We start from the raw sequence: 16,600 nt of genomic DNA, 5'->3' as shown, positions 1-16,600 counted from the left end.
ACAGCACCCTCGTATCACACAGCAAAATTACGTGAATACCCCACAAGATTAAAAACATGCTACTCCCCAGACAACAGACTTCTGGAGACTGGGGTGTGGTTTCACTGACTCCAATTTACCAGATACCTACCTTGCCCACAAGCTCCAAGTGCTTCTGGGAAGAACTTCAGAAATCTAGGGAAATGCTTGTGCCTCTCGCTATAATCGTATTCCAAGGAGAGGGCTGGGCCGTTCCCCTACCACAGCTCTGCTGCTTAACTCCTATAGAACTACTGCTTTAGAAGTGATTTTATAATCTTCAAATAATGGCTTGCAGCTCTGACAATCCAATTTGGCTTTTGTTTGATTTTTTTTTTTTTTCCCCTCACCTTGCAAACACTTTACTAGAAAAAGACACCCACCCTTTCAGCTAAAACTTTCAGCATCCCCACGCCATCTGCTGCTGTGCTGAGAGAATGGGAAACAGCAGCCAGCTCCTCCAGAGCCCAAGAGCACCCACATCTGGCCCTCTGACCCAAGGAAATCTAATACTCCAGCAGAGAGATCGATGCTCCCAGGCAAACAGCCCTTCCTCTTGAAAACGCACCTCCGATTCTTTTAAGCAAATTGTCAAAAGGCTTCTGAATACAGCTCAAGTGTGAGTACCAGCCATTTCTCTTTGCATCCTGCAGCTTCCAGCCGTCACAGGCGAGGGAGAGCAGTACTGCTCTACGAGCACTCACTTTCAGAAAGGAAGGGCCAGAAAATGGAAAATAGGATGGACACCAAAATAAACTATAATTCTAGAAACATTAAAAATATCTTTTGTGAAATGAGAAGCTTTGCAAGCAGGCTGTCTTGTGTCTCTAGCCCAGCACATACCACAGCACTGGTTATACTCTTACTCTCTGTGCTGTCCAAACACCAGCACATACTACCCTTTCTCTTAGTCCAACTGCTATTAACCCAACCATCTGCTCTGTCATACCCCTGTACCTGCCGCTGCAGGCAGGTGGTTTGTATCTGTCCTTCTGAGCGAGCTGCTATGCTCCTAACAGAGAGAAGAGCCTCCAAGTGGATTTCCCAGGACTACCCTGCCTCAACAGCCAAGGTCTTCATGAGCTTCCTAACCTTTATTTTCAGCCTTGTCGTGCCCATTAAGTTCTGTTTCCTCCCAAGAGACGACCCTTTGCAGCTCGCCAGGAATCAGAGAAGAACCATCACAACAAAGGAACCCACTCCTGTCTATATTGTGGTTTGTGTTACAGTTACAGCCACTGTCATATAAAGCTTTTATATTCAGATGAAAAATTGAGTGGATGTTTTAAGACACCTTTACCAGCAAAATTTCCCAGCCTGGTTTACATCTCTATAGGCATATCAGCAAATTAGGTGGTAAATATAAACACTGAGCAGACACACTAAATATCCTTTTACCCAAGCATCTATTTTTCTATCATACAGTAACTGCGATGGAAGCTTTTAGAAAGCAGCTGGAACAGCAGTGACTGAACAGGGTTACAACACATCTACAATCCCGAATCTGGAAGAACTCCCTCCTCTGACGAGAGAAAATAAGCCCTTGGTCAAACTGAAGTGATGCACCAACATCAAGTCTGGCATCCTACCAAATGGCAAACCCATCTCTGAAATCCCTCGGACAGGATCTTCTGAAACCAGCCCCCATCTCAAACAGCACCAGTTCTGCGTACAGCTCCAATGATGCTCCTTTTACTACGGGCTAACTCAGCCGTTCTGTGCAGGCCTGACCAAGGTGACGTATTTCTGAGTGCCCCAACGTGCTGCTTAAAATGTGCTAGTAGTTCCATAGGCAAGATTTGATGACTGTAATAATTAAAGCAGCAAAGAATTAGGAGAAAGGCATTACAGGGCGAGCAAGAGGCTGACTATCCCATACAAATACCCTACAAACCAGTAAAGAACAATTAGGTCTGGTTACTAAGGGAATGGAAAACCAGCTAGAATAGACCGAACGAAAATGCTGGTATTGGAATACGTTCATCATTCATGAGCAAGTGCAGGAATTCTGGATCAGGCCATAAAATGATGAGGATGGCAGATGAACAAGCTATATGGAGAAAACAATGGGATGAGCTTCACAAAGCTACCTAATGGTAAATGCAAGGCAGAATACTTTGGTTGAAAAGTAATTATTTCATGTTTAGTGTAAGGTAAAGCTGTGCATATGAGCAATTACCCCAGTAAATTGGTGAGCTGCAAGTTCACACTCCCGCTAATCCCGTGGCAACCAATTCATCTGGTCACATTCCTGTGCACGTCTCACCGCTGGAGCTATTTTTATCATGAAATGAGATAGATTTCTCTGCCTCACCTCAGCACTGATGTAGCATTTTTTCAGTGCATTAAGGCTTTAAAACCCACTGCTTTTAAGACTGCCTACGGTTAAGTTTTCATTAACATGAAACAAAACACAAACAAGCCTTCAGGATTCCTACCCTAATGAGAGCATCCGCATTGGGACAAGCGAAGAACAGCTGTGCCCATCTTCTGCATCAAAATCCCAACTGCAGCAGCTTCTCGACAGGCTTTACAGAAAGAGCCCTCACCCCTAGAAAGGACTCGACTTTAGCTGATGACCCCATATTCAGTCCCAACCTGCTCTTCTCTCTTTTGTCCCTCACTCCCTGCAAAAGCTCTCCAAGAAGCACCTTTCACCTTGTCTTTGCACCCCTGTCACGAAAAATCACTCTCCTTCTCCCAGGCCCTGTGGCACCACCACTATGTCCAACAGCAGCTGTGGACGCTGCCCGAATGGTCTTGCCTCAAGTATTCCCACTGACTGGTCAGGTTTATACTGGAGTCACTGGCAGGAAGGAGAGAGCATCAGTCTGGAGTCAGTGAGAAATGCCCTGCACGGATAAGGACGAGTCTCAGGGTTAGCCTTTCCTGTGATGCAGGTTGGAATTCAGTGAAAAATACTGAAAATTGGAAGTCTCAAAGTGATCAGTTTCTAAAGGAAAAAAAATATGTGCATATTAATCTACAAAACTCCTACTGCACAGACCATCTTGAAGAAAAATGCCTCTTATTTGAAAGTGAATAAGAAAAAAAAAAAAGCTAATTGAGCTAATGTGGAGTTTTAAGTGTTAATAAAAAGTCTGATCCAGAAACCGACACTTATAAAATTATTAATACAAACACCCTAAGTCTGAATAAAAGCTATCATGTGGAGTTCTGTGCCTTTTATAAAAGCAACAGCACTATTATTAAAACCCACTTCCAAGCCCCCACCAAAAGTCACAAGTCACCGTTCGTTAAAAATGCTCATTAACTCGGCTCGCCTTTGGCCAGGGGCAGGACTACTTGTGCATATAGAGCATGGAGAGAAACGCACCAATTAACCTTACACACATCTGCAGCGGGGGTGAGCAAGGTCTGCACGAGCCGTTTCATTTTCCGTATAAATCAGAACAAACTGGAACAGCTGAGCGTTACCACCGCCAGCCAGTGCCTGCCAGCGACTTTATGTCCTAAATTCTTTTAAATGCAGCGCCCGAAGCCCTTCGCTAAGCAGGACAGAGCGATGCTTTCAGCGTGGGGATAAGCAGTTCTCAGAAACAGCATCAGGTACCATCAGATTAAGAAACTGCCCACGCCCCAGCACGTGACCTTGTAAATGTGTAATTCGCCAACACCTGATTTACTCACAGCTACCCTCACACGAACCTCAACAATTTGCTTTCAGAACTAAGCTTTTCGAGCCACCCAAGCAACTCCATGCGATGCAAGGACCTAGGTGTGTTCTCACCACACCAGCCTACCTTGTGAATAAGCATGTTTCAGTCAGCAAAGCTCAAACTGGAAATGGCAAAGAGAAAGGAGGGGAATGCCCAGTTTCATGTCATCTAAAGAAGTTCTTTTCTGAGTAAACACTTTTAATATTGCTGAAAGTGTCACAACAGTTACCAAGCCCGTGGAGTTGGCGTAAATGCTATGCAAATGAGGGGGGGGAGCACACGTGTGTACGTGAACATGGTCATTCACTTCTGGCAGGACCAGGCCTCTGAGCACGTCACCCTTAATTGCAAAATTATCTTACCTATTTTCAGTAGCATCACAAGCCTTAACGTATGAACAATTTAGCTACAACTGGACTGTAAGTTATTTGGTTTTAAAGAGTAATGAGTCCGTCAGCAAACTGAGGGTACGGAGAACTCCCAGTGCACATTTCAAATACAAGAGACAGGTCACAGCCCTAAGGATCAAGTACACAGATCTTACGTAGAAACCTTGGTATTCCAGAAATCTCAGCTGAACAACCAATGTGCAAATTCAGTGGTACAGAGGAGATACAGAATAAAATTGTAAAAATCTCTACCCAGTAAACTTACATTCCCAAGCGTAAGCTGTTCTTAAAAATACTAGTACAACTATCAAAAAAATGACTGAAATTATCAAAAAAAGAGTCATCAGAGTACTCTGCAGATATATTTTCAGAGGCACCAAAGAGATATCAGAAAGAAGATGGAAAATCTGAACTTTAGTAATTTGGGCTAGATCACTAATATTTGTAGTATATGCCCCAGGTATGTAGAACAATAGAGCTGCTGACCTCAAAAGGTCTGCATTAGCCTGATCCAACTTTTATTGGTGTCTACAAGTAATTAAATGAACGGAAGGGAAAAAGAGTCAGGAAAAAGTTGCGCTAAGAAGCAAGTCAGCTGGCGCTCTTTTAGCACAAAATGTTGTCAGCAAAGAGGCCCGAATCTCACAGAAACCTCGCTTGCATTTCGTCTCGCCATGGTTAAAATTAACCTTTATAAAGCCAGGAAGGGGGGAGAGCTTGCTGCACACACATGAACCTCCACCGTGATTTCTCAGAGCCGTTATTGATGGATGCCTTGAAGGCATAACAAAAGAAAGACTCTAATATTTAATAGTTTTTCCACTGTATCCTAAATGTTTATGTCACAGCTGTACCAGAGCCAGATTTAACAGTTAACCACATCCTGCAGACAAAACGTCACTCACATTTCTGAAGTCCAGTGTTCATCTGCGTGTAAGAAAGAAGCTGAAAGGAGAGGTCACCTGGTCCTGGCAGACAGGCCAGCATGGCAGACAGGCACTAACACAACATGGGGCATTCACTCCTCTGCACACTGCAACAACAGAGAGACAATTCAAAGTTATAATACAAGGAGGAACAGAGAAAAGAAAGCGGCAAAGAGCCGTCCCTGGGTGAAGGCCTGACCAAGCACAGATGCACGACCGCTGCTCCGGCCCTCACTGCATCTTGTAACGGCAGCAGAAACACTTCAAGAAGTGGGTCATCTGCAGGGTTAAAACTAAAACAGCTGTCTCGCTCTCCTCTGCTGCTTGACACACAGAGGATAGTCCATAACTCTGTCCTCAAACTTCAAAGGTGGTTGTTACGAATGGTAAAGAAACCACCACCGTTCATTTTACTATATATTGAAATGCGCTGGCTATCTACCGGGTACGGCCAAAGCAAGTCCTCTGGAGAAATCCTGTCAACTGCTCTTTCACGTTTAATAAAAAGGCACGGCATGCATAAATTGAAGGCAAAGTATGCAGCACTCTGCCTTGTGGCAAGATGAAGCTGCATGCTACAGCTTGTAATTTCTGTGGTCCATTAGGCTGAAAGATGAATGGCTACAACTTCCTTCATCTCACAGGAGACTCGCTACCCCGCACGGCGCTGGGTGAGACGAACGGCGAGACGTGCCTCCTGCACAAAGGAGCTGCGGAGGTGCCACCATCCTCTACTGCAGAGGTTCAGCATTTATGAAATCAAACCTAAACACAAATGCACGGAGCTCTAAAGCTCTTTATGTATAAACACTGCATGGCTACCCTCAAATCCCACCATCAGAGTACAGATACAAGGCGGGTTTCCAGCAACAAAGCTAACTCAGGCTCAACGTCTCCCAGTGTTACTAGGATTATGGAGAGAAATGTGGCTTGGAACAAGGTCTCTGGAGGCCTCCAAGCCCCCACTCAGATCCTCAGATACAAGCCACAGCCAGCCAGAAGCACTTCAGAAAGCTCTGGGAAACAGGGTGGCTGCGCCAAGCTGGAGAAATCGGTTGACTTCTCCTCCCGGCGCAGATCTCCACAAGGATCAGTGCCGCTATACAGGGAGTGCTTCTGCCAAAACGCTGAAGGAGCAGCCAGAAAGGGCTTGGGGCTTGATATACGGCCCCCAAAACATGGAAAGAGTTGAAGGCTTCAGAAGTTATAAGCTGGTTTAATTTCAGGTGTTGTTTCAAAACCCCAATTAAAACAACCAGGAAGGCATTCAAAGATCAAGACAGGTGAAGCAGAAAGCTCGAGACCCGCACGGGAAGCCACAGCTGCAGAAATCACAGAGGCCACTTCTGAAAGAGTCACACTGTCGAGGACTGCGTAAGCGATGTGAATGAACTCTCTGGATGACACCCGACGCAGCAACGTCAGCGCTGCGTCCTGGGTAGCACCACCGCCTTCCTGCTCCAGAAAGCTCCAACAGCCGATTTCTCTGCTGGGACATTTTAAAGACTTTGATTTGAAACCTCACCTCTGACCACTGTCACAAGTCAGACAGCCCAAGGAGTACCTGCACCGATACAGTGAGCAGCGTGGACTCAAAGCTTACCCGTAGCACAGCAATTACTCGCTGTGTGTAAGTCATTAGCTCCGTGTTTGTATGCACCTCCTCAGTTCAAGACACAAAGACTGATCAAACCAACGGCCAAGAAATCTCATACAAATATTAATTTACGAAAACTTCCGCATCTTCACGGTGTGAGTGCTCTCAAAAGCTGACCGAGTGTTGCTGAGTGAGCTCATTGGGTGCCACTGTGACTAACAATTAAAAATAACTTTGCACACTGAATGTCAGCTTGACAACTCCATGCTATTGCCCACCCACCATACCCACTGCGAGTAACAGCGACTCAGTGACGTGAGAAACAAACACAACCTCGCCAAGCCGCAGGGCCGACAGTGCAACCACCCAGAGAACAAGTTTACATCCAATCTCCATTTCATCCCTAGGAGACAGCAACGATCTGCACTACTATAAATTCAAGATCTGTAGTCGTGAAACCTTCTAAAAAAGGCTGAAACTCGGATTTCCTTCTCACCCTCTGTAGCAGTTCTTGTGAGTCTTTCAGAAGGTGTTCAGAAACGATGACCTGTCACATCTACAACTTAAAGGAATTGCTTTAGGAACTGAAAAGTTGCTCGACCTTTATAGATGCGATTCATTCATGGCCATGAGCATTCATGGCAATGTTCAGTGAAACTTTGCAAACAGCCAGTGGGCAGCAGTTTCTTGCCCCAAATTATGCCCAGCAAGACCAAAAAGACAAAACAAGAATCCAGCTCCTTTTAATCAGAAGACAAAACCACTGTGAGTTGCCAGAGCTTTACCTGAGTAAGCAACAGAAACACTCACAGTCAGCAAGAAAAAAATAATAATTGTATTTTCCTTTTTTCCTCATTTCATCAACTTCAGAAGACTGGCAAAAACAAGACCTATTTCTCAGTGAAAAGCAGACAAACAAAATTAAGAGCCTTCACTGTAGCCAGAAAACCATCAGATCACGCCATTCCCATATTCACCTAAGCATCTACCTTTTACTCCAGCAACGTCTGACGCCAGCCCAGGATTATTACCCATCCCTGCGTGGCCAGAGGAGCTCGGTGTCTAAAACATTACTTAACTGATGGCAAGTTTGTGTGCAGCCCTGAAAGAGAGACAAGGGCCCTGCAGCGCAGCACTGCGCTCAGCGGGCTCTTGGACTGAACGAGCAGCGTTTCTGACAGCAAGATGTGCGCAGGGTTTGCTCACCCGCTCCGTCATTAACGTTCATTACAGCCTGAACACTGCGACTCTGAGTAAGGTTCTCGCTGAAGTGCCACGGAGAGGCTCAGCGCCACGCACACGGCAATAAACAGGATAATGGCACATTAGGAGAGAGAACAAGTGATTAAGAGTGGTCACAGCGTTCAACTCAGAAGAGCCAGGCTTCTGCGATAAGACGGCCCTGTTTCCTTGAAGGTCAAAACATGTATTTACAGAAGCTTTAGCTCCGATACAGAGAGTCATGTTTTAGAGAGGGCTATAAAGGCAAGTTGTTCCTGCAGGCAGATAATCATTTCAGGCAATGCCAAAGGTTCATAAAAGACTGGGGTGGCAATAACCATTTTAAAGGAAATAGTGGACTTACAAAAATAATTTCAAGTAGAAGCATAAAATCATTCTTTTAGCTTGATTTGCAATAACCAAATGGATGCCATCTAGGTCACTGCTGAGCATTAAAAAAAGAAATTTAGACTTATATAGAAGTGCTGACCATAACTCCATTGCTGAATTCCATATTATAATTAAAATCCTGCTTCACTTTTTGTTCTCTATGAAATTAATATAGTTTTTCAAAATCAAGATCTCAGTATGTGAGAACAAATGCATTTGAAATATCTTTACAATCAAGCCCGTTCATTTTTTTGTTAGAAATTAACATTTATTCCCTGAGATACTCAGCACCCAACTACTACTTTATCTCCTGGCTGATCTGAGCTAGCGTCGACAACTCCAACATACCACCCAGCTAAAATGAACTGAGATCCCCTGCACGGATTTGGGATTGAGGTGAGCGTTAATGGCTGTCTCAAACCGTTTACGCACAGTCTCAGGTCGGCAGCACAGGGCCCTGACACGAAGGCAGCTGGGCCCATCATCCCCTCCTGCGCTCGGCTTTATTGCTTCTAATTAGTCCAGAGTGGGAGATAAACTGAACTTGGCACGTCAAGACTTCTCACCAGCAGACTTGGCTCTGCGGCGGCAACTTGTGTGGGCACCAGCATCTGCAAAGCTCCCCGCGGGGCCGCTGCCCCAGCCCCTCCGAGGATGGGCTGTGTGGTACTGGGGGAGCTGGGACGGACACAGCGATAAGGAAACGAAGGGGGTTTGCAGTGTACCAAGCTCAGTAACATCGTCAGGTAAACCAGTCAGCTACAAACTGGACAGCAAGGTGACCAGTAGGCTTTGGCACCCAGCAATGGAGGGCAGGTATGAAACCCCTACCTTTAAAGTTTTTAAACTGTATTTTAAACTGATCCTGTATACTGCCAAACACAGCATAAGAGCTTTGTCTTGAAAATATATATAAAAAGATAAAGTACATTCCTAGAGGAAAACAATCTTTAGATTGGAATAAATAAATAAATACCCTTCTTTGAAGTGATTTTAATCTAATCTGGCTTCAGGATATAATCTTAACAGCGCACGTACTGCAGGATGCTCTATGAAACAGTTTGCAGGTTTAGACACATGAATAGTTTTTTTTTTCCTCCTAAGATTTATTAATAATTAAATCAAAGCATGTTAAGCTTAAGAGGGATTTGCAGTGCTTGGGATTTTGGGGTAATTGCCACATCCCCACAATGACTGTTACGTTCAGCCTTACCTGCACATCAGGGTGGTGTTTGGTCCAGGCAGCAGTGTCCCCTGCACTGATTTTCAGAGTAAGTCCTGTTACCACCAAGGCTCACCGGGTAGTACAGAGGAACTCAATTCCACCCATTGCCCAGGGACACTCTCCCTGTGGAGCTACTAATCAATTCCAGTAAAACTTACCATGATATTGCCTTTCTGGACTAAAAAGATATATTATTTTCTGGCTGATATTCAAAGTTTAGTACTGCCTCTGCCAGATCCAGTGCTCCTCAAGCCAGGGAGGACTTTTACAAGCTAGAGTAAAACCTAGGTGTAAAGCAACTCGGTACTACTAGGAAATTTCTAATACTCTAACACAGCTTTATCATTATATAAACAGACCACATACGCAGAGTTATTGCCAAGTTTTTAAACACACCAGTCTCTGAAGCTCCCAAGAGGCCTTAGAGCGTAAGTGCACAAAGGAAACACTCCCCACAAACCATCCCTGGCCAGTGAAATATGGGAAACTGAGCTCGCTTAGACGAAAGCGAGCTGGTGAAGTTTAAAGTGAGGTTCCTGAAAGTAAACACACATGTTTGAAATTCCACGATTAACAGCGGGCTTGTTCACAAAGCTCGGGGTGGGAGGAAGCAGGAGCATCTACCCCCACACAAAAGAAAAGCTCCGAACTATTCCAAGTTTCCAGCACCCTGGGGTCCCGTAAGCCGTGCGAGGGTTGTTAAGCGCTTGCGGCTGACTGATACGCTTCGCTTCTCCTCGTTATTCACAAGGCAGCCCCGTGAAATTCCATAACTGCTGGCGGGATTTATGGCACCCCCCAAGTGCACGCGGCACATTCCAAGTTCAGCCTATATAAATGCTGCAAACAAAAGCAAAAACTAACTCGGGTTGTGAAGTTTCTTTGGTACAAATGTCTGTAGGAGCTTGCCAGGAAACGTAATTGAATCCGGGACAATTTTCATGCTCCAAGGGAAACTCAGTGTCGCATTTACCCCCTGGCAGGCTGCTCAAGACCAAATGAGATTCATTCCTTTTCCCTCTCCCAAAGTAACCTAAAACCTACGAGTTTCAAAAATTTGTTCGTGTCAACTGCAGACACTGAACCCCCCCACCAGCGTCAGCATTCGATACGATTCCTACCTGTCAGTCGTGCCTCGCTTGACAGTGTCCAGCCTGATCCTGCAGGTTTCCTGCCTTCCTCCAGCCCTAAACCCCCCCTTTATTCTTGGGCACTTACCAGAATGGCCCTTTCTCAGGACTGCTGAAGAGCCAGAGAGAAATCTTACCGTTTCCTGGAACAAAATCACCAAACTAGCACTGTATTCATCGCCGGCCGGTATCACATCCTCTCAATGTTTTATAAATGGAAAACTGCAAAATAATGCGCAGAGAGAGGCAGTCTTTTGAAACGGCAATAAATCACAATAGCATCGAGTGGACTTGGAGATAAATAAATAGGAAGACTGAACAATAGAAAGTCGCCTATTGTAACAAGCCGAGTGCACCGTCAGCATCTGCCAGCGCAGGACCTTTTGGCTCTCTGCAGTCAGGTGGACCTTTTGTAGAGCCCCGCAACAATTTCCATCAAAATCAATTTTTGCTTCTTGCAGTGTAATTAACTATGATTTTGTTTGTAAACCATTTCACCTTTTAGGCTGACCTCCATTTATAATGTTACTCAGGCAACAAAATGAAATGGTTTGGAGGGGAAGGCAGAGAGAATTTAAATGCCTGCAGGGTGATTCGGGAGCAGCACAGCTCTGCTCCTCTCTCCTCGAGCTGGGATGGCAACGCTCAACAAGAAAGAAAATGAAGAAGCTTTGGGATAACGGCACTTAAATGGAATATTGTTCATAACACACTCCTCACGCCCAAGGGCTACCACTAAAGGCTTCTAGGTGAGCAATTTTGAACAGGATACAGTGCAGTAAAAAAAGCCAAGGCGGCGGCTCTCGGCTCCAGGTACTGCCACGTGTGACATCAGCTCCATCAAATTCACTCTTCGGATAAAGCAGCAGCAAGCTCAAGGTTATGGTCTTAGAGTTTAAAAAGCCTTTTTTTAGGTCGGTCCCAAGGGATTATTTGAAAACACAGTACCACGCAACTGCTGCAGAGTAGAACAGTTGGCTTTAATTGTAAGATGGATTTTTACAGAGCTTCTGACCTTTCATCTAATTGAGGCCTAAAGAAGAAAAAAAAAGGAAAAGCTATACGTCACTTCAGTTATTAAAATCCATCAAGCTCAGACTTTAGCCTTGGGATAACCACAGCCAAAAAATTGACTTGCAAGTAATTATCACTGCTATCTGCAATAAAAGTTAATTGGACATAATTGAACTAAAGCCCTAATCTGAATGAAGCTGTTGCTGGCAAGAAGCCTGCTCCTGCCTGCACTTTGCAAATGAAACTGCGAGCAGGAAAATGGACAAACACGAGGCCGCTCTTACAGTCTGTCCACTGCAAATCACAGCCCAGTTCTGCAAACAGCTCGTTAGCTGGGCCAAGACAAAGCCAGTAAGAGGGCCAAACACACCCTGCGACAATACTCAAACAGGGCGAAGGTAGAGTTTCAAAAACAAGTTTCAGTTTTACTGACCTCTTAATTACATGACTGAAACATAAGATTCATGTCACGAGATGCTGGTTTCATCAGCCCCCGAATGCGATAAATACCAGTACAAATAATGTACTTTTTGAGCACGGAAAGATATCAACTCAAAAGGTTTTCAGTGCTGATAATTTACCACCTTCACGCAGTTCAATGGCCTTTCCTGTTGTAGGACCAGCTTCTTTCATCTCCGCAGCGGAGCAGACAATTAGCTGCTTTTTGTGCTCAGCCCATGCAGGTGGCTGGGGGAAGGGAGCATTAAACTCAATTCCTGCTGATTCGTCCATTTATATTTTGCATTTTTGTTAACTAACAGACCAGAAAGTGGTCATCATCCCCCATACTACTTTAGAACTTCCTTCCAATTTTAATTATTAACACTCTGCCCTTCACCAAAGCATATCAAAGCACTTAACAAACATTACTGAAGCCACATAACCACTCTGAAACGGGCAAAAATTGCACACAACCCTTTTTACAGTGGCTTAAGGTTTTTTGACCAGATTTATGTTAGAAGACTGGTCTCCTGATTATGGGCTAGAATATGACAGAAGAGATGGAGGGAAGTATCCGGCTCACCACAGGTTCCTGATGTAACTTTGGATGGAGCATTTAATCACCTGATTCTGTGGTCACTCCTTGTTAAAAGGATAGGGATGGGTGACAGTTTCCTACCACTGAAGGCGGCCGTGACTCAATGGCACCTTGGCTTTTTGGCACCTTGACAAGGTCATGGTCCGGGCAGGCCCCTGGCGAGAACTGGAAGCAGACCACGCTTCCCTCTCCTGAGTGCTATTTGCTCACCACTGGTCCTTCACATTTTCATGGCTCAGAACAGAACTTCTTAGCTCAAGAAAGCTGCAACGGAGAACCAGTGACATCAATTCCCTTTCATGACCCAAATCAGTGGCTTATTTTACTTTGCTCAAAGCCCTCACCTCTTTTTAAGTCTATTTTTAGATTTAACTTCGTATTCTGCAACGTGGCAGGAGCTGACAGACAACACAGGCATAAGTAGGTCTTGCCAGGTGTTGCAGGCCGCTTCTAAGGCGAAGGAAAGGTGTAGAAAAGACAAGTCGGGACGATTGTAGGGCCTGGCCAAAGCTTCAAAGGAGTATTTCTGGCTGTGCTTGAAACACATGTGCTAGTGGTCAGTTATGAGACAGATGAGATACTACTTTTACCATGGGAACATACGCAAAGAATAGGAAAATCGACCTGCCTGAAGTCAAAAGTGATTTGAATAACTTTGTATCTGCCGCCTCTAAATTTTCACTACACTAAAGCACTCTGACCTTTAATTAATTTTCTTTCTCCTTTTATATGGTAACTTCCAAATCCAAGTTTTTAATGATGTAGTGGTGGGAAACAGGGATGAAGAAGCAGTCTGGCATGTATCTTAGTTACGTTTCACAGTGCCTAAATCTGCACGGTCATTTAGGAGAGGCAGCAAAGGATGCTACAGTTGAACTGCAGCAGTTAGGAGCAGAGGCCAGGTAAATACAGCGTTGTTATCAAAATCATAACTTGCCCAGGATATTAGGCTTACATTTGTATTTTCAAAATGCAAAACAGACTCCCTACCCCATCACAGTAACATTCACAGACAATACCACTTTCTTCAACAAGATACTTACTGACAGGCACAAACAAACATTCCTTCCTCCAAAGCATCCGTTACCCTCGGGGCAAACTAAACCCACCTTCTTCCTACAGGCTTGAGCAGCGTCTATAATATCCCAGCAGCTACTATAAAACACAGAACAGACTTACAGATAGGAGTGTGCATGTTCTCACATGAACATGACGGTATTAAGGTTAGCTGAGATGATTAAGGTTAGCTGAGATGACTTCCATCCAAAGCAAACCCGGAACAGCCCAGCCACTACCAAACTACAGGATGCTGCTAACACATACCCCAGGGGAGGCACATACATTCCCACCAACAGACATTCTCCATCCTCGTACGCAACTTCCTTCTGCCTTCAAGTGATAAGAAACCAAACTACACATGGACCCCTTCCCCCATAGCGGAGAGGCTGCAGTTACAACCTCAACATCACCAGCAAGAACGTGCGCTGCATCGGTGTTACGTGCAGCTTTCCTACGTGTTCCATGTCTGGGAGAAGCACGAAGTTGTAATTCTGGGGTTTATTTTACCACAAAGGACATGCCACAGCTGTGAGCTTCCTCATGCCACTCGCAGCCAGAATTCCTCCCTCTCAACTTTCTTGCCTTCCCAGATCTGAAAAGGAAGCTTTCTTAAGCACAGCTGCCTGGGCGAAGGGGAAAGGAAACATGAAATAGTTCCCTCTCCAGCGGCTGCGTCGCACAGATCACCGTTACCATTATCTCCTCTCATTCCACAGTTACTCTATAAAAGCCCAGAATTAAAGTCTTAATCATGACTTACAGAAATCCTTGTGGCTGCACATGACAGAAGGATGACAGTTTTTTCCTCTGAAATATCGTTAGAAATTACAGATTATGACAGTTCCCTGAGTAGGAAAGTAGCTATATTCCCCTGGTTATTACAAGCTGATTATTTAAAAAAACCACTTTTTCAGAGCTAACTTTGAACAAATTTTACCTCTATGCAACACACAAACAACAAACCAGACGTTTGTTATATTTTGAAAAATATGCTTCAAGTCCTGTTTTAAAAATAGACTCACTTGAAAATGAGAAATATTTGCAAATAAGATGAGGCAGAATGAATTAGACTTCATACAAAACAAAAAAATGATCTTACATGTTAGAGAAAGAAAAAAAGTGACTCGCTTACGGACCAGGTGTGCCAGTGGTGTGTGAACACGGGCGAGCAGGCTCCAGGGGGGATGGATTTCAGTTTGCATTCGTTATGCATATGTACCATTTTGACCCATACAATGGCACTGACAGTTGTTTGGTTTAGTATTTAGCTCTCTGGATACTGAATTAAGGTCCCACCTAGAGTGAAATTTTAACAGCCTATTCGCTAAGCAAGCGGAGAAACATACAGCAGATTTTTATTCAAGATACAAAACTGGAGATCTCTAAGTGCGTGCAGCGCCAGAGCTTCCTGCCAGACCATGAACACATCAGCTCTTAGATATGGATTTTACCATTTGTAAGGGCAAGATAAGGCCTTCTTCTATAGCTGGAGATATTGTGCAGCCTACTGTAAAGATGGAAAGTATTCTAAGAACCTCAAGCAGAAGCTGCATCACAAGTACTGAACACTCACCAGCAGAAAATACAAGCCATCAGGTGAACACCAAAGAGCTGGACCAGACACTGAGATGGCATTTTCCCCATCAACCTTCAGAACGAGGTGCTTGTGCCCCGCTGGCTTGTCCTGACACAGACCTTATCAGTCTTCCAAGAAACTCAAAGGCCAACTCCTAACAACTCAACAGAAGAAAGGACAAGAAATACATTAATTGTGAGCTACTGTAAAAAGTCCCTGCTATTCTCAGTGCTTTCCTGAGAAGCACGAAAACCGGCCAGTTGCACGGCTGGCAGATCAAAACAGCCACAGGGAAAGCAACACGAGTGTGCAAGGTGTTTTCAAAACCTCTGCACACCACAAGCACCGGAGATTTTTGTCTGCAGGCCTGATAAAACGCTTCAGCGGGATCTCACCTGATTCCTTCAGCAGCTGCCAACACATCGCCTTTATCCAAAGTTTACATTCACAAAAGATTTCTTTTTTCATGGTAAGTTTTACTGACTACAGGTGAGCAGGAGATTTTTGTTTGCTTTTGTGCATCCTTCCTCCTCTGCACTTGCGTTTTTCTTTAAAAAAACCCCACCACACACACATGGCAATAAATAAATTGCACAGACAGGACACAGAGGCAGTTGTAACTGTACTACAGTCAGTGAGACATCCCTTTGCATGGTAAACACAACCTGGCTGCGTGGGTGAGAAGAGAACAAATACTGCTCCTGCAGCCCATATGACCGTACCTCAAGGGCAAACGCAGCACAAACCCACCTGCACGAACGCTGAGCTCCCGATAACCTGGGCTGTAACAGCCACGGGCAGCCCTGACCTCCTCGGTGCATCTCGCACTAAAAGGCAGCACACCCCCTCTGACCACGGCACAAGAGTCTGGGCAAGCGTATACTGGAGACAGTTACTCAGGCAATCCCCAAAGTATCGCTTGATTTTAATTTCCAGACAATTTGTCTTTCCAACCACAGAATTGCTACAGTCAACAAATTCAAAAGGTAAATTTTTCTACTTCCAATTAACTGCATTAGTACTGTTTATAACTATGTGATTGATAAATGCCCTACAGAAGCTGTAATTAATGTATTTTTTCCTTGGAGCACATACTGAACCCCTTGGTGCTCAGACACTAAATGAAAAGCAATTTATCAATTTGCTTTGAATAGTTGAATCTGGCTCCTTAATGCAGAGAGAAACACACTTTGCTTTAAGCACTACTACTCTGAAAAAGTAATGCATACCGTGACATTACGAATGCCATCAGACACGGTTTGGATTTTGATCGGGATGACAGCGACCAGAGTGCTCATCTCACTGAGAAACTGGGTATGACTTAGTAGGGCTTAGC

The 16,600-nt window shown here is 44.6% G+C and overlaps 1 protein-coding gene across 2 annotated transcripts in view; it reads right to left on the bottom strand.

The window, feature by feature from the left end:
• FAM222B (family with sequence similarity 222 member B) overlaps positions 1–16,600 on the bottom strand; it is a 36,921-nt gene that overhangs the window by 4,653 nt on the left and 15,668 nt on the right. Inside the window, exon 2 of one of the 2 annotated variants that reach the window (XM_068415563.1) lies at positions 4,993–5,120. The exons of the other annotated variant lie outside the window; for it this stretch is intronic. Coding sequence (XP_068271664.1) covers positions 4,993–5,074 — 82 coding nt within the window. The 5' untranslated portion in view covers positions 5,075–5,120. The remainder of the gene's footprint in view (positions 1–4,992; positions 5,121–16,600) is intronic. 2 annotated transcript variants of the gene reach the window in all.

Source organism: Nyctibius grandis, chromosome 18, assembly GCF_013368605.1.
Source record: "Nyctibius grandis isolate bNycGra1 chromosome 18, bNycGra1.pri, whole genome shotgun sequence".
Taxonomy (NCBI): Eukaryota; Metazoa; Chordata; class Aves; order Nyctibiiformes; family Nyctibiidae; genus Nyctibius; species Nyctibius grandis.
The sequence above is the reverse complement of the archived record's forward strand: the minus strand, read 5'-3'. Positions and strand labels throughout refer to the sequence as shown.